This window comes from Hoplias malabaricus, chromosome 6 (assembly GCF_029633855.1).
Source record: "Hoplias malabaricus isolate fHopMal1 chromosome 6, fHopMal1.hap1, whole genome shotgun sequence".
NCBI classification, from domain to species: Eukaryota; Metazoa; Chordata; class Actinopteri; order Characiformes; family Erythrinidae; genus Hoplias; species Hoplias malabaricus.
The window spans coordinates 908,404-932,249 of record NC_089805.1 but is presented as its reverse complement, the minus strand read 5'-3'; the positions used below and the strand labels follow the sequence as shown (position 1 = coordinate 932,249).

Below are 23,846 nucleotides of genomic sequence, written 5' to 3'. Positions count from 1 at the left end.
ATGGGACCTTTGAAGGCTTTAATATTGTCTGCACCTTGATAAAATTGAATGCACATGTACAGTAATATTTAATGTTCTTACAGTAGTACAGTAGTGGGTTTCCTCCGGGTGACTGTCTGTGAGGAGTGTGGTGTGTTCTCTCTGTGTCTGTGTGGGTTTCCTCCCGGTGACTGTGAGGAGTGTGGTGTGTTCTCTCTGTGTCTGCGTGGGTTTCCTCCGGGTGACTGTCTGTGAGGAGTGTGGTGTGTTCTATCTGTGTCTGCGTGGGTTTCCTCCGGGTGACTGTCTGTGAGGAGTGTGGTGTGTTCTCTCTGTGTCTGCGTGGGTTTCCTCCGGGTGACTGTCTGTGAGGAGTGTGGTGTGTTCTCTCTGTGTCTGCGTGGGTTTCCTCCGGGTGACTGTCTGTGAGGAGTGTGGTGTGTTCTCTCTGTGTCTGCGTGGGTTTCCTCCGGGTGCTCCGGTTTCCTTCCACAGTCCAAAAACACACATTGGTAGGTTGATTGGCAACTCAAAAGTGTCCATAGGTGTGAGTGAATGTGTGTGTGAGTGTGTGTTGCCCTGTGAAGGACTGGCTCCCACTCCAGGGTGTATTCCTGCCTAGCGCCCAATGATTCCAGGTAGGCTCTGGACCCACCGCGACCCTGAATTGGATAAGGGTTACAGACAATGAATGGATGGATGGATTTATAATTCTCTTTCTGACTTATTCCTGCAATGGTGTTTTCTTCATTCTCACTGCATTTAGGAAGTTTCTCATATTGTTTCCTCGAGCCAGACTTTGACTGTGCTCCTTTACAAATAATTAGTGATGATTTAAGATGAGCATAAAACAAAATATTAAAGTATTAAACAAACAAACAAAATCTCAGTGAAGAACCAGATGGATTTAAACGTCTGTATGTCACAAGAAAGTCGATCAAAAATTACAGGCAGCAGATGTCTTATAATCTACTACTTCGTGGACAAGTGTGAAAATAAATATACACTTTTCACCAAGATTGAAAGACTATAACATTCCAAAAACATTCATTTTTAAACTATGAAGAGATTGTTAAACTTGTGGATCAAATTCATCTAAAGCCCATCATCCTCTGTGTCGTATTCAGAAACGGCTCGGAGATCTACATCCTCAGCTCGAAATGAATGGGAGTGAAAGGCGCGCTACTCTTTGATGACCCTCTCATAGCTTCACCGCTCACTTCCTGTGGCACGCTTTGGGGGGAATATCCTGGGGCCTGGATAATGCCCTGAAACGATCAGATTCGCCATCAGCTTATGGGCGGAGCTTGTGTGGCCTGGACTAGCAGTTATGGAAGAACCGTCTCATCAGACTCTGAAACATAACCAACTTTGAACTTGTAGCACTGAATATTTTTTTGCACTGAAATGATGCGTCTGAATATAATCGCTCTTGAATAGAACTCGTGAATGTTCAAGAACACGTTTTCACTGTTATTCAAGGGTTAATAAATTCAGATAAAAAAAATTCAAACAATATATTGAATTCGGTAGACGGCATTCAGATCCCAAAATACGAGTTACAAAAAACTCAGATACACATCCGGGTCACCAAGGATGAGCAATCGATTCATGAGGATTTTCTCTTTCACCTTAAATGGTGCAGTAGTTGCATTCTATCGCCGCTAGATGACGACATACGAACACAACTTCCACACCGTGGAAAAACTACACGTTTAGCCTCCTTCCGCGGAAATTAGCTCTTTATTTTCAAAGTGTCTCAAAAATCTGAAAGTCTCACTAAAGACACAATATAACAGACTATTGATGTCCTGAAGATGAAGATATTTTACTGTGGATTTTTTTAGTAATGGCCCTGTGAACAGAGCGTGTGATTTGACAGAATCTGTGGAATATGCTACAGATTTAAAGGTGGTAATATTTCAAAGTCTGATGAGACAGATTTGCTTCCACAGCAGTCTCCTGAGTTTATAAACAGTTCCACTTGTTCCAGGAAGAGAACAACGTCATCATGTCTTTACATGGTCCGTAGCATTCCCCATTTGAGTGATGGCTTTTCAGTGACTGGTGGTTCATCGTATATTTAATGCTTATGACTTGAAAACAACACGAACAAGCAGCGAACGGTAAACCAACTTTCAAAATAAAGGTTCCTTCCACACAAACTATCTAACGGGCCTCATGAGTTCTTATAATGCGAATATAATACAGGCACAAAAAACAGTAAAAATGGTATTCAAATAACAGTGTTTGTTACCCCCTTTTTTGAGGTTATTTCCATGGTCAACATTCGGAGGTCTCGCCCACATCCAACCGCTTCCCGTCTCTCGGCGCTAACTCTCAGAGTCAGAGCGAGCAACTCTGTCAGTTACAAAAACGTTACAAACCCGAGGACTTACCCACCTCAAAAACACACTGGAGAACTAGCTAACGGGGAGGAAATAAAAGTATTAATTTTTTTTTATTAAATTCATGAACATCACATATTAAAAAAAGTGTCATATATCAGTCTTTCCCCCTATTCCGGCCACTGCTGTATATGGTGCAGTTCCGCTCTCTCTCTCTCTTCGCCAGTCGCATTGGGTAAAACAATAAAACGTAAATTCAAGCCTTAGTAGGACATTTAAACATCAATCTTGCAAGAAATCACACATCTAAACTATATTTAAGTGTCTCTAACAGTGTTGTAATTCTTTGTGTGCAAAACTGCATGTAGAACACAACACATTTCCATTTCGCGACAGATATTTCCCTCAGTGTAAAAGTTAGCTTACCGGCTAGCTTCCTTTTCTCTGAGGGGAAAATCTACCGCCATTTTAATCCTTACATGTAGAGTACGGATACCAACACAGGACAAACCTCTCAGAACCACTGAATGTGGTGGTAACGGTCTCGTTTGACTGTCACAAGCAGGGGAGGTGGCCGAAGTTAGGGGGCGCTAATAATCTTAGCAGTATTGGCACCTACTTAAACAAAAGCGCTTTAATCTAAAAACATTTTCTTTCAAAGTCAAGCAAGTCTTGGACATTAATCTACACATATTTGATTCCTGGAAAATGTTGATTTGAGTGAGTAAAGTCCTTCTATTTATTTACAGTAAGCTAAGATTTCCAATATTGTAATTAAAGTGGCCGGAAGTTGGGGTACCTACAGGGCTCACATGTATTTCAGTATCTCAATGATAGCCTCCGTGGCCAAAAAAGCTAAATCATAAGGAAAGCCCCAATCAAAATGCAAAATTTGGTAAATAAATCCAATTGAGTTGCTCTGTTCTAAAGTTTTAGGAGAATGAACAAATGACAAATTCTTGTTTTTATGGCATTAAAAATAATTTTGGTAATAAATATTTTGGGTGCTGGAGGTGAATTTAAATGAAGTTTGCAGTTATTTCCACGTCACATTCAATGTATAATTAGTCCCCATCATTTGTATTATTATTATTATTGTTGTTTTATTAATAATATTCAGATTAAAAATGATTATGAATCTCCATCTCATTAACTGTAAATTATGCTATATAAATACAACTTAACATTAAGTTATAGATTCATGAGCTTGATTTAAATATACATTTATGAAAAACGTAGAGACAAAACATTTATTTCTGTCTTTTGACCAACTTTCTCCATCAGTAAAATGTAGGTTTTTTAAATTATTATTATTTTTTTATTTAAAACAATATTTTATTAAGTGTTAAATGCTTGCAGTTTGTTTTAAAATAACCAAAGTTTACCACTTATTAGATCCTCTACAGACGTCACTGGTGTAAAAGCCTTTGGAGTCATTCATCTTGAAGTTGCTTGGAAGAAATGTAAAAGTGTGCAAAACTGAATCAACTGTCACCTGTTTCCAACTGTTCTGCAGCATACACATAGCTGTATAGGTCTGTGAGGAGTGTGATGTGTTCTCTCTGTGTCTGCGTGGGTTTCATTCGGGTGACTGTCTGTGAGGAGTGTGATGTGTTCTCTCTGTGTCTGCGTGGGTTTCCTCCAGGTGACTGTCTGTGAGGAGTGTGGTGTGTTCTCCCTGTGTCTGCGTGGGTTTCCTCCGGGTGACTGTCTGTGAGGAGTGTGGTGTGTTCTCCCTGTGTCTGCGTGGGTTTCCTCCGGGTGACTGTCTGTGAGGAGAGTGGTGTGTTCTCTCTGTGTCTGCGTGGGTTTCCTCCCGGTGACTGTCTGTGAGGAGTGTGGTGTGTTCTCCCTGTGTCTGCGTGGGTTTCATTCGGGTGCTCCGGTTTCCTCCCACAATCCAAAAACACAAGTTGATAGGTGGTTTGAATGTGTGTGTGTGTGAGAGTGTGCGTGTTGCCCTGTGAAGGACTGGCACCCCCTCCAGGTTGTATTCCAGCCTTGCCAATGATTCCATGTAGGTTCTGGACCCACCGCGACGCTGAACTGGATAAGGGTTACAGATAATGGATGGAACAATCACTGAACTCTACCCTAACAAGTCAGCAAAACCCATTTGTGCTTTAAACAATATAAGAGGGCCTAATACCCTGCAGCATTTAATAATATAAGACTATATAATTGTACATGATGCTTAAAGCCCCTAAATAAAAAAGTGGCCCTTCATGACGTCTACATCAGTGTTAAAGGCTTTAACTAAAACATTCAACAGCGCTGCGCTACTAATAGTGTCATTTTAACAGAACTTAGGGGATTCTGGGGTTGGAGGTCCAAGCCCTGCCTAAAGTCACTGACTGAAATGTTTGGTGTGTTCTCCCTGTGTCTAAATGGGTTTCCTCCAGGTGCTCTGGTTTCTTTCCACAGTCAAAAAACACAGGTAGACTAGCTCCTAAAATGTCCACAGGTACGTGTGTGTGTTTTGAGCGAATGTGTGATGTCCTGTGATGGATTGGCGCCCCCTGCAGGGTGTGTTCCTGCCTTGCAGCCAATAATCTCAGATCGTCTCTGGACCCACAGTGACCCAAAATAAGATGAAGTGATAAGTGTTTACAGAGAAATGAAAGAATTAATAAAACACCATTGAGCTGATGAATGAATTATTATGAATAATAACAGCCAAGACGAATTATTTAATAAACCACACCCAGAAACAAAATTGACACCAAACTGAAAAAGAGAGATCCTTCTTTTTTATTTCATTTTCTTACTGCTGTTTCGCACATTAGGTACGCCACCTTATTCAGTTTTTTTTTCCTATTTTCCTCACTTATTTAAATAATGAAACTGGAGAGAAATCTCTTTTTCCTAGGACACAGAAAGATCGTATGTTCTTTTTTTCTGAACACGGGAGAGGGAGGAGAAAAGTGAGAGGAGCAGGACTGGGGAAGAGGGTTTGTTCACGGCATCCACAAACAGACAGACAGACAAACGGACAGAAAGGGGAGGGAGGGACAGGAAAGTGCAGGAGAAAGAGAGGGAAGGAAGGAGTGAGAGCGTGCACGAGAGAGAGAGAGAGAGAGAGAGAGAGAGAGAGAGAGAGTGACAGTGGCAGTGTGCTTTGTCATGTGAGAAAAAAAATTCAATAAAATCAAAATAAGTAGCTCTCAGTCCCACACCAAACATAAAAAAGTAAAACAACATTTTTACAATCCTTTTCTGAAAAAAGAAAAAACAAACAAAAAACCTCTAGCCGTCTTTAAAAACACAGTCGCAGGAATAAGATGAGAAAGAGGAAGGAGTAAAGGGTAACGAAGAGAAATGGACCAGAGATGAGTGTATGTTGATCCTTTTATTCGCCTCTAGATGGCGAGAGAGGGTTTTGACCGTTGAGTTGTGGAACTGTAGCAGTAAGACAGAGAAAAATGAGTGAAACTATAGAACAGCAAGTGGCTGGTAATAGTTCCGATGGGAGAAATGAAGTGGCAGTGTGTGCACAGGACACTTGGTGTCACAGTTGGTCGCAATTGAATTGAAGTGCAGCTGCCAGCTACAGCTTCATCTGTGTTCTTCACAACATTGGCAGTGTACTGAACAAAAAAGAACACAAGAAAGACACTGACGGACCGAGCTGAATTCTTCAGGTCAGAAAAAGAAAACAAAAACACAAAGTGTCACTGATGCGAAGCACACCAGCACATCTCTGTGGAGCATTACGTAAATGTGATTAAATCTGAGAAACAGCACATTGTGGTGCTTTTCTTAACTGTGTGAGTGAGTGAGGCATATGTATGTCATAGTGTGAGTTACAAGTCAGGATCGCATCGAAAAATATGAGGGAGACAGGAGAGTGGAGCCCTCTCCTCTGTCGTTGGTCTTCTCATTCTTTTGGCATTTGTTTTGTGTGTTTGTTTATTTGGATGGAGGAATGTAGCATGAGTTATGGCCCTGAGGGGAAGGAGGGACAGAAAGGAATGGAGAGATAGTGGTAGGAAGGGGAAGTGCAGGGAATGGGGGCAGAATGAAGTAAAGCATGAATTGATAATTTAATAGTAGGTTTCTTTTTCCACCCAACCTGGAGAGACAGAAAAATAAAAGGGAAACAATGGTTAATTCATCATTTAATTCTGCATCACTGTGTATGAGTGAGAGAGTGTGTGTGTGTGTGTGTGTGTATAGCTGTTTTCACATGAGCTCTGCAAAAGGAAAATCGGGTCCAGACATATTCCAGAGATGTAGTGTACAGACAGAGATTTTCCTTCTCTCACAGCTGGAAATGGTCCACGTTATTTAGGTATGGGGTAGTCTCGCTCTGCTACACTCTCTAGGGAGAGTCTGGTACCTTTCACCGCTTAAACATGGTCAATAACTGCCTACCACTGCAGTGAAAAAAATTTGACTGACACCCAGAAGGACCAATCACAATGTTATTTTTGCATGATGTGTAGAAAGAGGCAGTCTTTATGATTCATGCCAACTCACAGGATAAAATCTGGGTAATGTACAACTGTTCCGGACATTTGCGTTCACACTTACAGCTCCTCTGGGTAATGTCTGGAGTGTGTGTGTGTGTGTGTGCACGTGTGTGTGTGTGTGTTCTCATACCTCCTGGGTTGCGGCGCAGGATGAGTTTTCGAATCTCATCATAAACAAAGATTAGGAAACTGTATGGGAATGCACAGAACCACCAGCTGGGCCTGAAAGAGAGACATTGAGAAAGTACATAAATGTGTTCAGCAGAGAATCAAATAACTCACCACCTTCAAAACACCCTGACACCATTTCCTATTTCTATCTTGACCACTAGAGGGCAGCTGTGTTTTGTAGTGCCAATACAAGGTAGAAACATCCAGAAATCATCAGGCAAAAGTATGCGTTCATATAACATTACAGTAATATTCCTTCATTGTCAGTAACTGCGTATCCAATTCAGGGTCACGGTCAGTGCGGAGCCTACCTGGAATCACTGGGCGCAAGGCAGGAACACACCATGGAGTGTGTTTTTGGAATCTGGAGGAGTGTGGTGTGTTCTCCCTGTGTCTGTGTGGGTTTCCTCCGGGTGACTGTCTGTGAGGAGTGTGGTGTGTTCTCCTTGTGTCTGCGTGGGTTTCCTCCGGGTGACTGTCTGTGAGGAGAGGGGTGTGTTCTCCCTGTGTCCTCCCACAGTCCAAAAACACACGTTGGTAGGTGGATTGGCGACTCAAAAGTGTCCTTAGGTGTGTGTGAGTGTGTGCGTTGCCCTGTGAAGGACTGGCGCCCCCTCCAGTGTGTGTTCCTGCCTTGTGCTCCATGATTCGGGGGTAGGCTCCTGACTCAATGTGACCCTGAACTGGATAAGCGGTCACAGACAATGAATGAATGTTTCGGGTACATAAATAAGATACAAAAAATATACAGTGTTACTTTAAGCAATAATATTATGTTTCTCTTCCCACCCCCAAGCTAAAATGCTCCACAAGGCCTACCTAATATAATTTTTCACTAAGACATGTCGCACAACAAAAAAGGGATGACGGTACAGATAATTCCACACGTTTGGCACTCTGCAGTCCTGTTTGAGCTTGTGTACCTACCATTTCACAGATATAAAGCTGCTGCCACCTCAAAATATCAACACTTAACCCTAGCAGCTCAAGCTACTACCAGTGATTATCTAGAGTGACTGTGTGACAGTTTAATGCATGTGTGTTAGCATCACATGCATTTAATGCCCTTGTTAGCATGACATGTGGATGAAGTAGCTAAACCCACTAATTCGAATGAGTGTTTGTATAGTTTTAGCTGTGTTAATCAACTCCTTATGTAATGCTTGAATTGCTTACTTGAGTGGGTACATCCTGAGAGCCACATCCATGCCTGGGCAGTATGAGAGGAAGGCAGCTAGCGCTGTTTCCTCAAACAGTCCAAAGATCAGAATCTTATTCCTGCAGAAAGAGAAAGAGATAGATACAGAGAGTTAAGGACTTTATTAGGACTTATTTTATAACATTCTGGAGATTTTCCCCATTTAAGTCACTACCTTTTCCATCTGTTAGCTAAGACCTCTACAATCACACAGTGACGTTAGAACCTTTCTCTGAGACATAAAGCCACACTATTGATCCTTTCAAACTGCTGTTAGTACAATGTCACAAGATAATTCAACACACTTGGAAGAGAACAATAAACATCTGATTCTGTTATGTGAGATTAACACATTGGCTAGCATTGGTGGGAAGAGAGAAGGGAGCTTGGGTAATGCTCTATTGGACTCCTGGCCTTGGATGACTAAGGCATTGCTGGGAATTGAACTCTCACTCCCCATAGGGCAAACACACAGTGATGTGATTTAAAATATTAAGATACTGAAGTCTAGCTGGGTCAATTAATATTACGCCTTCAATGTCCTCATTCCTTCACCCATAAACACATTCACATATTCATTTAAGAATCAATGTCAACTGTAAGAAGAGGATTTCTACTCTGTTTCTACTCTCATATCATAATCTGGAGCATGCTGAAATGTTTCATTTGTCCCCTAAAAGGATTAAAAAAAGCTGCAGACGAAACGGATGGGGATACCGAGAACAGGAACAGGGAACGTGAGCAAGACAGAGGAAGAGTGTGAGAGATTGAGAGGGGCAAAAGGAATGAGAAGAGATGGCACTAACTTCATTCCCTGCTGGAACACGGAGTTGCGTCTGGTCTTGCAAATGATGACGTCGGCCCACTGCACCACCACGATGCTTACAAAGAAGGCCGTGTGACACGTGAACTCCACAATCTTCCTCTGCTCATATGTCTGAGAAAGAAAGAAGTATGATAAACAGTTTTTTTAAGAGAGAGGTAAAAATCAGACATTACACATGTTCATATGTAAACTAATTTAGGTATTTTTTATATTTATTCCTTCAGTAGTATTTCTAATGTTGTTAAATGAATAAAATGCATGTATCTTAGCACCATTCCCCCAGAATCATCTCAATTTTATACTTTTAAGAACACAATAATTACATAATCAAATCAAAATATTAAACCTTTGTCTGATACAGATAGTTTTTATTCCAATTATCTGCAGATGTTTTTCTGATATCATGCATCATTAATTCTGTTGTTTTCAGATTATTCAGTAACATTTATCCAGCAAAATCACCCTAACTGCCACAGATAGCTTTTTAAGTGTTTAGACAGATGATGAACTTACATTTTAATATTTGTTGCTCATCTGAATGTAGGAAATTTAAAAGTGTAACCGTTATATGGTTTCTTTTATGCAGAAAGAGCACTATGTTTCATTACTCACCCACTGCTGGCCGTAGCTGTCCTCTAGATCATTGTTTGAGCGGTCGTCCCAATTCAGCCGGATGCCCACCAGTACTGAGGGCAGAAACCCGTTCTCAGCCATGATCACAAAGTAGGCAAAGAAACCTCCCAGGGCCTGAATCATGCCTAAAAAAAACAGAGACAATTCTGAATGCTTGAGGAAACCCACGCAGACACAGGGAGAACACACCAACTCCTCACAGACAGTCACCCGGAGGAAACCCACGCAGACACAGAGAGAACACACCACACTCCTCACAGACAGTCACCCGGAGGAAACCCACGCAGACACAGAGAGAACACACCACACTCCTCACAGACAGTCACCCGGAGGAAACCCACGCAGACACAAGGAGAACACACCACACTCCTCACAGACGGTCACCCGGAGGAAACCCACGCAGACACAGAGAGAACACACCACACTCCTCACAGACAGTCACCCGGAGGAAACCCACGCAGACACAGGGAGAACACACCACAATCCTCACAGACAGTCACCCGGAGGAAACCCACGCAGACACAGGGAGAACACACCACACTTCTCACAGACAGTCACCCGGAGGAAACCCACGCGGACACAGGGAGAACACACCACACTCCTCACAGACAGTCACCCGGAGGAAACCCACGCAGACACAGGGAGAACACACCACACAGACACAGAGAACACACCACACTCCTCACAGACAGTCACCCGGAGAAAACCCACGCAGACACAGGGAGAACACACCACACTCCTCACAGACAGTCACCCGGAGGAAACCCACGCAGACACAGGGAGAACACAGCACACTCCTCACAGACAGTCACCCGGAGGAAACCCACGCAGACACAGGGAGAACACACCACACTCCTCACAGACAGTCACCCGGAGGAAACCCACGCAGACACAGGGAGAACACACCACACTCCTCACAGACAGTCACCCAGAGGAAACCCACGCAGACACAGAGAGAACACACCACACTCCTCACAGACCGTCACCCGGAGGAAACCCACGCAGACAAAGGGAGAACACACCACACTCCTCACAGACAGTCACCTGGAGGAAAACCACGCAGACACAGGGAGAACACACCACACTCCTCACAGACAGTCACCCAGAGCGGGACTTCCAGGTCCCTGGAGCTGTGTGACTGTGCCACAATGCCACCCATGTTTTATAACAGTTATAAATATTTACAAAGCGATGAAATTCCTGATTCAGTTTTAATATACAAGCTAGAGAATACGCTGACTAAACAACAGGATCATAAGATAATAAAAAGATAATAATTCACAAAATATCTATTATCCTTTTCCAGAGACAAAATCTGTGAAGGAAAACCTTACAAACACATTTGTCAAATCACTCACAGTAAAGTCAAGTCATTCAAAACATACATTTTACATGCAACATGCACTGTGCAATAACGTGCTATAATAAAAAAAACAGTGTATCCATTTTAATTCCCACTTCTACAAAAGCAGCAGCTACAAATATCAGACAATGAAAAATTTGTGAGAATTCTTAATCCGGTTTCATTTCACAAATTTATTAAAAAGTTTAATAATCATCTGAAAAAATAAAAGGGAGAAGAGATCATTTCTCAATACACGTTTTTTCATATAAAACTGCCATTCCAAATGATGGCTGCTTGAATGTGTATCACCTGAAATAATAAACTCATTTTTGTCTATTCGCCTGTACTCTTTGGAGAGCCCATAGATAGATAAGATATAAACATTCAACTTCATTGTCATTGCTCTGTACAGGTACAAGACAAAATGCAGTTGTGCAAAATTGAACATAGTGCAAAAAGGACTCTGTAGACTCTGTAAACAAGACCAGCCTGCACTCGGGCCCTGCCTCCATGCCTGCATCTCTTATAACTTTGCAGAGCCTGCCTGGAACCACTGGACACAAAGCAGGAACATACCCTGGTCAGGGCACCAATCCACTATAATTACAGGAGGTACTCGGGTTACGAAGTTTCGTGGTTACAACACATCTCCCATTTACTGTATAAAGCCTTGTTTTGACTTAAGTGGTTTTGCGTCGTAAACGTCGTAACGTGAACTTCGTGTGTGGTGTGCGCGGCGGAAGAATACGCGGTTACGTGGCTCGGGACCGAGGAGGATAGGTGTTAGGATAGGATCAGTGCTTACAGTATGTTATTTACGTACAGTATGTACGTTTGTTCCGACTTACACTGAACATCGGTTTATGACGCGACTTAGGAACGGATCAGCGTCGTAAGTCGAGGACCCCTTGTATTGTTGAATCAGGTGTGCTAGGTGAGACAAATCACTAAAATGTGCAGTGAAGTGTACGGGGAATCCTTGGCTTAACCTTTTCAATGAAGAATGTATTATTAGATTAGGACAAATCGACCTTAATGTGGCTGTTTTAGCTGTGTACTGACCAATCTGTCCGTAGGCAATACTGATAAGACGTTCGTTGACCAGTTTGTCTCTCAGAGGATTACGAGGCTGCCGCTTCATGATGTCACTCTCTGCTGCTTCATAAGCCAGAGAGATAGCAGGCACCTGGGACACAGAAAGAGTGACTGGTGAGTGTGTGCAAGGTAAATAGCTTTGTGTTTATAATTCAGGAGAAATTATAGTTACGTGTACACAGGATTGCGTTTCAAATTCTATGTGTGGCTCTTTTATGTAATAATTCTTCTCAATGCATGCGGCTGTAAGGTTAATCTAATCGCTAAATGCTCTGCCTCTACTCTGTTACGCACTGCATTTCAGTTGTGTGTGTGTTGTGCGTCTCACCATGTCAGTGCCCAAGTCGATGCAGAGAATGGTAATTGTCCCAAGAGGAAGAGGAATATTAACCAAGATGAAGAACAGGAATGGAGTGATTTCAGGGATGTTGCTTGTCAGAGTGTAGGCAATAGATTTCTTGAGGTTATCAAAGATCAGGCGCCCTACACAAACAAAACACACACATACATTCACAAGCATGCACTATACAGCTCAACCATTCATTCAAACTGCTTTATTATTTCTCTGTTCATCTCAGATCATCATTATTCTCTCACCTTCTTCCACTCCAGTGACGATAGAAGCAAAGTTGTCATCTAGCAAAATCATGTCCGCTGCCTGCTTGGAAACATCGGAACCAGAGATTCCCATGGCAACACCAATGTCAGCCTTCTTCAGAGCGGGAGAATCATTTACGCCATCGCCAGTCACAGCCACAATGGCCCCCTGAACAATGACAGGGCACTTTGTCTTAACATCGTGTTTAAACCAAGATGGGGATCCATTTATATGTTTATAATGAACAATGTGTTTAACCCAAAATCCATATCATTGCTGTCCGATGAAAAACATGTATTTCCAATATAGCAACTTTAGAGGAGAAGGAAAAAACATTTAAATGGAAGTCACCGTAAAAAGATTTGGAGCATTTCTATTGGTCCAATCCACATACAATGTGAAGGACAGCTGCTGGGTTCAAAAGATGCAGTAAATAAAAAAAAATTTACAAAAATGGAGACACGTTTTTTTTAATGGACAGCAACGATATATGACTAGCGTTATACAGATGCTAACCAAACCCCAATGATCTTAATTGTTAATTGACAATATTACCACTGGAACCATTGGCATAGGATTGTTTAGGCTTATTGCAGTGTATTTGACTGATTTTGAATGCCAGGTGACAACAGTGGTATTCTATCAAACGATAAAAATGAAAGTAAAAACAAAACTAGTTTATGAAGTGGGTGAGTTTAACACCAGAAACATGGGTGTGTTTGTTGTGATTTGGTTTAAACAGTTTTCTGGAATTCCATGCTGTGAATAAACCTGCTGTAAACCTTGGCTGAGAGGGTTAAGAGGATATTTTTTGGAAAGCAGCGGATGTTGCTCGTCTGCCAGACCTCCCTTGATAATACTTTCAATTGGTGATGTTTATGGGAAAAAACACCATCTCATAAGACTACCATAAAACTACCTCTTTGTTTCTACACACATTGTCCATATCCAGTTATCCTTTAGGTGCACGTAGCACTAGCAGACTCTACTCCATGTTTGTTCTGCAAGTGTTATCCCTGTTTCTTCCTGTTCAATAAATGATCAGAAGCCCCAAGGACCTTCACAGAGCTTGAACCATTTGATGAGTGGACTTGTGGGACCATTCTCACCAGTGTGGTGACACAGACATGATGGTGGCATGTAAATTTGTGTTGCGCTAATTAAGAGTGTCCACTCACTTTCCACACCATGGTCCACAGTTTGTGCTGGTCATGGTTTAATCCTAAAATAGTGATCACATTATGCTTTTGGCTAAAATATTTAAATGCTGGACTTATTCACAGCCCAGGAAGCAGCGCTACTCTCTAGCAGTGCAACACATGCTAAGATGCCAACACCACACTGTGTTACTGCTGTACTGAGAATGATCATCCACCAAATACCTGCTCTACGGTGGACATTCTGACCGTTCTTGACCTGCAATTATGTTTTGGAGATTTTTGTGCGTACCTGTCTCTGACAGCCCTCTACAATTATCAGCTTCTGTTGTGGTGATGTCCGGGCAAAGACAATCTCGGTGTGGTTTTTTAGCACATCATCCATCTGCTCTTGGGTCATGTCTTTTAGATCTGTGCCGTGTATCACACAAGCTTTTGCATCCCTGACGACATACATTAAAAAAAGTGTTACAAACCCATTTTCAGAAAAGACTGAACTTTTTAAAATGCAAGTAAAACAAGTCTCTGGTTTCATAATTCTACTGACACTTTAACTGACAAAAAAAAAAAAAAAAAAAAATGATGTTCATTGAAAAATAAAAATAAATTTTTTAATGAACAACATCATTGTATTTTGTGAAAAAATAAACAAATCTAGACATTGGTGCCTGTTGTACTCTTCAAAATATTTATGACGGGCAAAATATAATATTCTAATTACACCATTTTAAATCAATAAACAGGTAAATATATATATATATTTTAAAACAGATCTACCAAAGGCTTTGGGGCTTGGCTGACCACTTTCAATCAACTCAAAAAGAAATTGTCAATGCAAGAATTTAGGCTTTTCAATATATAGCAGACATAACACAATGGAAAGATTAAAGAAATCTCAGTCTACAGCAAGACTGGACACCTCAGAGGTCACTGCATATTTCTAAACAAACTGTGTTGTGGTTCGTGTCAAGTGTGAATGCAATATAAACCAAAGGCAGCTAAATGAACCAAACATAGGGCGTGATGTCCAAAGATTAAACAATAATTGGGCAGCAAAGGAACATTGGAAACAAACAATACGCTGAGGACAAGCCTAACATTTTCTCCCTGAAGTGGACTTTGGTTTGTGAATCGAAAGAATTTCTGACCCTGTTTTGACTGATGCATTTTACCACATCATGCTGTGTTTCCAGTTATTAAAAATACCTCCATGTAAACACACACTAATCCCTATAAATGTAATAAACCCAGCTGATGACTCTAAATGACAAATAAACGGCAAAATAAAAGTCACATGTTGATTGTAAATGTGTCCGTGTGAATTCAAACAAGGTCAGTAACAGTTTATCATTTTCTTGTTTGGTATGGACCAAGGGAACAGGAATACAAGTCTGAACACACCCTAAGTGGTACAGGCCTACACCATGTGTGTGTGTGTGTGTACATACACATCATATGAATGGGACTGTACCTGGGGTTAACCTGGCTGACAGGGATATTAAGACGGGCAGCAATATCCTCCACTGTCTCGTTTCCCTCAGAGATGATGCCCACCCCTTTGGCAATGGCTTTGGCTGTAATTGGATGGTCACCTGTCACCATGATGACTTTGATGCCAGCTGAACGGCATTTGCCCACAGCATCAGGGACCGCAGCCCGGGGTGGGTCAATCATGGACATCAGCCCCACAAAGCAGAGGTTATCTGTTTGGAAGTTGACATCATCTGTATCAAACGCGAAGCCTTTAGGGTACTGGTCCTCAGGCAAAAACACATGGCAGAAACCTGGAGTAACAAAATGGAGAGAGAGAGAGAGAGAGAGAGAGATAGAGAGAGATGTAAAGAGTGATGTAAATTCCACAGAAACGTTCGACTCATCTATTGTTTTAAATCTATTTGACAATTTCAATGCAAAGATTCTGTTCTAAAACATGACCTGATCATAAATCATGGGGCAATTACAACTCGTCTACTCCTCAAGCTCCTTGGGCCTGTTAGTCAACATCCCTGCTCTATTAGATGATTACGTCTCTCTATGACCACATTACAAGCTCCATGAAGCAACACTAATGTGAGTCTCTCTCACTCAGTTGCCAGTGATCTTCCTAGATCACACATGTTCAAACAAAGTCCATCACTCTGGGTTTAATGGTTAAAGTCTTCTTGTGTTTTGTATCATTACTACACTCTCACTCACCCAACACTCTCTCTCCCAGTCCTCCCAGTTCCAGGTAAGCGTTCTGAAAGGCCTCCTTCATCTCCTCATCCATTGGCTGCTCTTTGCCCTGAACCATGATGGTAGAGCAACGGTCCAGAATACGCTCTGGTGCTCCCTTCATTACCAGCAGGTAGCGGTTATCGTTGGGGTCTTCATTCTCATGAACAGAAAGCTGGAGGGATGTTACATACAAAAGATTCTTTTTTAATAACTGAATTATTTTCCCTTAAAAGAACTAAATCTATAACATTTTTCATTTTATTGATTATGGAAATTCTCTCCTTTTCAGAAACACATTGATCTAATATGTGATGAGGCTAATCACGGCAAATGATAAAAATAACTTCAGTGTAGCTCTTGAGTAACGTATTTAGAGGAAATTGGGAAATTAATAAGTGGGGATCCAAATTAATACCAAACATCTTCACCACAAGTTTAAAGTCTGCCACATAAAAAGTACCTAATTGTTATAGTTTTTCTGACGTCACTGCCTTAAATAATAACTGACCTGGTACTTATTGGTGGAGTTGAATGGAATCTCAGCCACTTTCTTGTTCTTGTCCCTCATGGCTTTGACTGAGCCACAGGAGAGTTCAATACACTTTAGCAGGGCTGACTCCGAGGCATCGCCAGCCACATCTCTCTTAAGGATTGGCAAAGTATCCTGCCCAGCTTTAAACACTGCTCTATTACAGAGTGCCGCTACACGGGCTAAAGATACCCATGTCACCGACGTCTTATCAAAGGATGTTCCTAAAAAAACAACACAGTTTCCAGTTTGCAAAGTTGCGAATGTTTGTATCAAAGTTTGTATCAAGCAAAAATGGGCAATGATTCCACTTGCAAAATTTCTACAATTTGTATCTTCAGTTCCCAATGATTAAAAAGTGTAAATTATGATATAAGACACTCTTTGGAGTTACAGGCATCCAATTCTAAATTTGTTTATATTTACAAAATACTGTCAATTGTTAATTACTAAAAACATTGCTATACTTTTGTTGTACTTTTATCATTTAAATAAAACTGACAAATCTTTTATTCATTGCAAAAAATTCCAAAGTCTTTAATGCCTGATAATAAAACATTTTTATACTGAATGTGGTATTTGTGGCTCCAGTGTCATCAAGTAATATTTTATAAGCTCTAAGAATATTTAATTTATACAGTTAATGATATGATATGGAAGCAGCGACAGGTAAGCAACAGATCCCTAATAGAACAGAATGCTAACAAGGATATCCTCTCACCAGACTGGTCCTCGGTGGTGTCAGCCTCATGGATCTGATTGTCAAACCACATGTGGGCAACGGTCATGCGGTTTTGTGTTAGAGTGCCAGTTTTGTCTGAGCAGATGGTGGAGGTAGAACCCAGAGTCTCTACAGCCTCGAGGTTCTTTACCAGACAGTTCTTACGAGCCATGCGCTTAGCTGTTAGGGTCAGACACACCTGAGAAAGAGAATGAAAGAACGAAAAAGAGCAACAAAAAAAAAAAAAAGAGCCAATGCAAGAGTGGGCAGTTCAGACAGTGGGAAGGAGAAGGAATATAGGAAGAATAGCAGAGTACAAGAGAAAAGGTTTGTGAGAGAGACAGCGAGAAAAGGGCCATAGTTGAAGAGGTAGTAGAGAAAATAGGACATTAAAGAAAATATAGAAAAATAAAGAGAGAGAAACAGAAGAGAGCTGGTGTTAGTGAAACTCCACTAATTTTAGTGGCAAAGTGTATTGGAGTTCAGTGCAGTGCACTTGCAAAACATTTCAGAAAGAAGGCCCTAGAGAGCTAAGCACAGGTGTAGCACAGGTAGATAAAGCATTTCCTAGCAATGTAGCGCACTCAGTGGGCACAGGCTAGCCCGGCACAGCCAAGCACAGCACAAGCTATTGACTGCAAGAGTGTCAGATATTTCTTAAGTTATATCCATCAGCCAGCGCAAGCAAACTAAGTATAACACATGGTAATACTTTTTCAGCTTTTCACACTGGCCTTCAACAGTGAGAGTCTGAAAAAGAGGACAAGAGAGGAACACACACACACACACACAAAGAGAGCGATAGAGTCACAGTCACAAAGAGTCACAGAAACAGGATTAGATAGAAGGGATACAGTAAAAGAGAATCACACAACACTGACACAAGCTGTCACTGACAGACACAACGATAGCACAGATCACCACTAACACCAAAGGATCACATACGCTACCTCTGAAAATTCAAAGAACAACAAGATGTACTAAAAGAGTAGTCTACAGGAGCACAGTTTTATCAACGTTTAGATTTGTTATGTTATAGCATACGTTATTCAAAATGTTAAATCAAACCAAAGTGAGTAAAAATAAAATAAATTGGTGAATTTTACATTGTTTTGTTACCTTGTCTAATATGTATTTTGATTTCTAATCTACCAGTTCAGCCTGTACCTGTACGGCCAAATAAAATCAGACTTAATAATGTGCCTGTGATTCACAAACCTCCAGATTATTTTCACAAATTAATAGAAAAGATAAAGTCGTAGGTAGGTAGTAGGGAGAATCATAGCCAAAGGATGAGTCCAGTATACTCCATGTGTACTACAGTATGTGTGTATTCGTCTGTCACTTGTGTGTGGTTCCTGCATGTGATGTCACCAACACGCCATTTTGGAGGTACTACAGTTAGAACAGCAAAAAAGTTCATACAGGAGGTCCTCGGGTTACGTCAGTCCTGAGTTACGATGTTTCGTGGTTACGACACATCTCCCATTTACTGTATAAAGCCTTGTTTCGACTTAAGTGGTTTTGCGTCATAAACGTCGTAACGTGAACTTCGTGTGTGGTGTGCGCTCCGGAAGAATACACGGTGACGCGGCTCGGGACCGAGGAGGATAGGTGTTAGGATAGGATCAGTGCTTACAGTATGTTATTTACGCACAGTATGTACGTATGTTCCGACTTACACCGAAAATCGGTTTACGACGCGACGTAGGAACGGATCAACGTCATAAGTCGAGGACCCCCTGTAGTTATATAGCACTAAAACTGGATAAGCACAATGTCGCTGTCCAACGAAAACCATGTATCTTCCAAAATAGCAACTTTACAGGACAAGGAAATCCTTCTTAACTTTAGGTGAAGGTCAATGTAAAATGATTTTTATTTTGGAGCATTTGTATTCGTCCACACCGCGACCCTGAAATGGAGGAGTGGAGAAGAAGAAGATGATGATGTATTCGTCCATTCGTCATGAAATGTTTACACAATGTGAAGGACAGGGGCACTGTTCAAATGATGTAGGAAACTAAAAATCCACAAAAATGGAGATACATTTTTTTAATTGGACAGGAACAATAAGACAAAAACAAAATCTTAAGGTGTTAATAAGCCACTGTTTTTTGGATCAACTCTCATTTTACAGCATTATTTATCTATATGATCTGAAAGTAATTACTTTGTAAGTGCATGTACCTGTGACCCTTTCCGATACTAAAAAGTCCACAAGCATTTAACGAGTACCTCTGTGCAGAATTGTGATAACATAGTATTAAGAGCAAAGATACGCTGGTTGTAATCAAGAAAACTTTGACTTAGCACAGCCTTCACTTTATTTCACACTAATTTCTCTCTTTTTCTCATTTGAACGCAAGGTGTTTCAAATATATGATGATAAAATCATGCCGTGTCATCAGGGCTTGACATAGTTCTACACCGGAAACAGACATAAATAAATAGTACTAAAAATGAATACATAACAGTAATATACAAGGGTTGGACAATGAAAGTGAAACACCTGGTTTTAGACCACAGTAATGTATTAGTACGATGTAGGGCCTCCTTTTGCGGCCGATACAGCGTCAGTTGGTCTTGGGAATGACATACACAAGTCCTGCACAGTGGTCAGAGGGATTTGAAGCCATTCTTCTTGCAGGATAGTGGCCAGGTCTCTACGTGATGCTGGTGGAGGAAAACGTTTCCTGACTCGCTCCTCCAAAACACCCCAAAGTGGCTCAATAATATTTAGATCTGGTGACTGTGCAGGCCATGGGAGATGTTCAACTTCACTTTCATGTTCATCAAACCAATCTTTCACCAGTCTCGCTGTGTGTATTGGTGCATTGTCGTCCTGATACACGGCACCGCCTTCAGGACACAGTGTTTGAACCATTGGATGCACATGGTCTTACTGGTGCAGTGTGGAGTTAATGAAGATTGTTCACCAGGCTGCTCCAGTTTAGCCCTGAAACCTCCCACACTACAATGACAGGTGTTTCACTTTCATTGTCCAACCCCTGTATCTTCTTCATGAGACATTCCCAATTTAGCAGTAAAACAAGCCAGAAATGACAAATTATTTTGTAATCCTTTTGTAAATAGCATCTTTTCTACACTATGGATGAAGCTAAATTTGCAGAATGGCCTTAAATACCTCCAAAATGGTAGTTTAAACAAAGTTCTCATCAGTTGTATGTCATATGTCTAAGATGAGGAATAGGGTTGTGTTTGTATCGTGGTTTCACAGTGTTTGATCAGGGTTGTGAAACTGCTATAAGCCCTGTTTTTTTCTAATTCTGCTACCATCAGTCATAACGGCTATCAAACGCCAAAGCAATGTGGCAATGGAGACTGCAACTAAACAAAACATCTACAACATTTTACCTGCTTGGAGCTGGTGAGATTAGCTTTTCTGTCAAAGCAACAAAATGTTGCTTTGCACTGGTACTACTTAAAGCTTATGGAAATAAATCTCTAAAAATATCTACATCATTTCTGTAGTTTTTTGGGAAGTCATAGGCACATTATTGAGCCTGTCACTTAGGCAAGTCTTCTAAGTGCCCTAAAACATCATTTAATTTAAAGAGATTTAATACTCTAATCATTTAAATTGATAAGTGCTTTAATCACAGATATGACTACAGTTGAACTGTCACTTACTTTAACAGTTTTATATAGTACAGGATGTATTAGATATAGCAAGGAGGCAGGATGCAATTTTAGCCCCTTGTCCCATAAAAGCAACCTGCCATCTCATCGTATAACATCCCTCTGAACTAACGCTTGACTACACAACACACAAACACACAAACTTAAAAAAACGGTGAAGAATAGTTCTCACAGTGACAGTAGCCAGGAGACCTTCGGGCACGTTAGCCACAATGATGCCGATCAGGAAGATGACAGCCTCCAGCCAGGAGTAGCCAAGGATGATGGACAAGATGAAGAAGGTGACACCCAGGAAGACAGCCACACCGGTGATGATGTGGATGAAGTGCTCGATCTCCTTGGCAATCGGTGTCTTGCCAGTCTCAAGGCCAGATGTCAGAGTTGCTATACGGCCCATAACAGTACGGTCTCCAGTACACACAACAATACCACGAGCTGTTCCTGCAGGTGGAAAGAGATTGCGTAAATGTGCCTGTTGCTTTTGTTTGTCATTGATTATTTTCAGCCATTTATCAGTTTGGTCACACGCACATTTTTTGCCCTTTCCAAGCCTCCACCAGGCCGTAATTAGAAATCCATCTTCCCATACAACATTTCCCATATTTTTAATAAGTTATACAGAATATATTTTAGGTTAATAAATGTATTTCATTGCGATGGACTGGCACCGTCTCCAGGGTGAATTTCCCGCCTTGCGCCCAGTGATTTCGGGTAGAGTCCGGAACCACCAAGTCCCTGGATAAGCGGTTACAGACAATGAATGAAAAAAAAAAAAAAAAAAAAAAAAAAAAAAAGAAAAAATATATATATATATATATATATATATCAACTTTATCATGCTGATATTTTTTTATTAAACAACGTATATATGGACCACATTGACAAAGCATTCTTCTTCTTTTGGCTGCTCCCGTCTGGGGTCGCCACAGTGAATCAACTACAATCCGCTCTGTCAATCTGGCACAGTTTTTATGCTGGATGCGCTTCCTGACACAACGCTCCATATGTATCCGGGCTTTGGGACCAGCACTACAACGCGATGCATTCCAGTGGCTAGATACACACACTTGGACTATCGACAATCTTCCGGGTAGCCAATCCACCTACTGTGTGTTTGTGGGAGGAAACCGGAGCACCCGAAAAAACCAGCAGTTAGTGTCGCAGTCACACAGCTCCAGGGACTTGGAGTTGTGGGTTCAAGCCCGCCTCCGGGTGACTGTCTGTGAGGAGTGTGGTGTGTTCTGCCTGTGTCTGCGTGGGTTTCCTCCGGGTGAATGTCTGTGAGGAGTGTGGTGTGTTCTCTCTGTGTATGCGTGGGTTTCCTCCGGGTGCTCTGGTTTCCTCCCACAGTCCAAAAACACACGTTGGTAGGTGGATCGGCGACTCAAAAGTGACCGTAGGTGTGAGTTTGTGTGTGAGTGAATGTGTGTGTGTCTGTGTTGCCCTGTGAAGGACTGGCGCCCCCTCAAGGGTGTATTCCTGCCTTGCGCCCAATGATTCCAAGTAGGCTCTGAACCCACCATGACCCTGAATTGGATAAGCGGATACAGATAATGGATGGATGGATGTATTTTGCATTAATTTTCTAGTTTTTAGCCGGGCCCCTAAGTACCAAACCCCTCAGTAACATTTGCACTTGCGACACATCCAGCTGGATAAATCCCCATGAGTAGGCCAAAAAATGTGCTTACATTTTCAGCCATAGCAGATATGTGTAGGTGCTTTATACATGTTATACATTATTCATTACTGTTGCCCGAAGATTCCTACTAGTGGACTTATTTATATAATGAATATCTACTGCCCCCTTCTGGTAGATAAAATTAATCAATTAAAAAAAATGTGTGTGTTTTTATGTCCCAGCAGGGATAGGAATATCTCACATTTTGTGGTATAGTGAGACACATTTAGGTAGTCCTTCTAATGTTATAATTTTTCACATTAAAATATCAGTTTCCTATAAAATATAAAAAGAAAATGATTTACTTTTGGTTACTAAGGTTAAGGTTAAGGTCAGGTGTAGGAGAAGTGCTAATAGTAATCTACAGTAATCATTATTTGAATGGAGGTCCTCACAAGTATATACACACACACACACACACACATTTATTATATTAAAAGAATAAACACGAAAAATGTTTTTAAATTTGTTTGTGAGAGAGAGAGAGAGAGAGAGATGCTTTTAATATGGCTTTCATTTGCCACAAGGGGCAGTAGATCTCCATTAAAGAGATAAGCACGCCTGTAAGCGATTGTGTCAGGAATCATAGGACAGGAGCATCCTGCTGACAGCCCTAGCATATGCAGACAGACGCCCTTTAAACAGTAGCATAAGTCTATTGACCTCAGCTAAAGCAGGCACTTCAGTGACTGGGAGGCATTCACAGGCTGACGGTGACAGAAGCCATACACAAGGCCATGGCTCATATGAACAAGCATCTAAACCTGCTGAGAATATTTGTCCCGTCATGCAATGGCATTTGTTAGAATGTGAAAGTAAAACTGATCCCAGATTTAGTTAAAAAACACACGCTAGCATCAATCACAAATTCTGGAAGGACTCCCCTGTTGCTCAGTCATCTGTGGAGTGTGCACCCAATCTTTAATAAAGTAGCCGAAGGTCATAAGAACAGCAGACTTATTTTAGGCAGAGAATTCCTTATTTTTTTGGTGTGTTTTGGTCTGACTCATCAGACAATTGCATTGATCTATTATTGGGAGACCTAATTATATCCACAAAAGACAGACATAGCTGTTCTATTTTGTTTGCAATCAAGCCTGATCACATCTGATTAGGTTTATTAAATCAACTGGTTTAAGTGTTCAGCTCAGTGTCTGCACCTGCTTTGTTAGGATGTAAAACTGAAGCCACACCAAGCAAGTGTCTTTCACGT

The 23,846-nt window shown here is 41.3% G+C and overlaps 1 protein-coding gene across 2 annotated transcripts in view; it reads right to left on the bottom strand.

Moving 5' to 3' along the window:
* Positions 1 to 5,046: 5,046 nt before the first annotated feature.
* Positions 5,047 to 23,846, bottom strand: part of atp1a3a (ATPase Na+/K+ transporting subunit alpha 3a) — a 45,891-nt gene continuing 27,091 nt past the window's right edge. For both annotated transcript variants that reach the window (XM_066673665.1, XM_066673664.1), the window contains exons 8-21: positions 21,125 to 21,393; positions 17,290 to 17,488; positions 16,548 to 16,792; positions 16,019 to 16,211; positions 15,294 to 15,606; positions 14,115 to 14,265; positions 12,665 to 12,833; positions 12,396 to 12,550; positions 12,035 to 12,158; positions 9,607 to 9,752; positions 8,975 to 9,105; positions 8,147 to 8,248; positions 6,930 to 7,021; positions 5,047 to 6,399 (exon numbers count right to left, since the gene is read on the bottom strand). In XM_066673665.1, the coding sequence (XP_066529762.1) occupies positions 6,371 to 6,399; positions 6,930 to 7,021; positions 8,147 to 8,248; positions 8,975 to 9,105; positions 9,607 to 9,752; positions 12,035 to 12,158; positions 12,396 to 12,550; positions 12,665 to 12,833; positions 14,115 to 14,265; positions 15,294 to 15,606; positions 16,019 to 16,211; positions 16,548 to 16,792; positions 17,290 to 17,488; positions 21,125 to 21,393 (2,318 nt within the window). In that variant the 3' untranslated portion in view covers positions 5,047 to 6,370. The remainder of the gene's footprint in view (positions 6,400 to 6,929; positions 7,022 to 8,146; positions 8,249 to 8,974; positions 9,106 to 9,606; positions 9,753 to 12,034; positions 12,159 to 12,395; positions 12,551 to 12,664; positions 12,834 to 14,114; positions 14,266 to 15,293; positions 15,607 to 16,018; positions 16,212 to 16,547; positions 16,793 to 17,289; positions 17,489 to 21,124; positions 21,394 to 23,846) is intronic.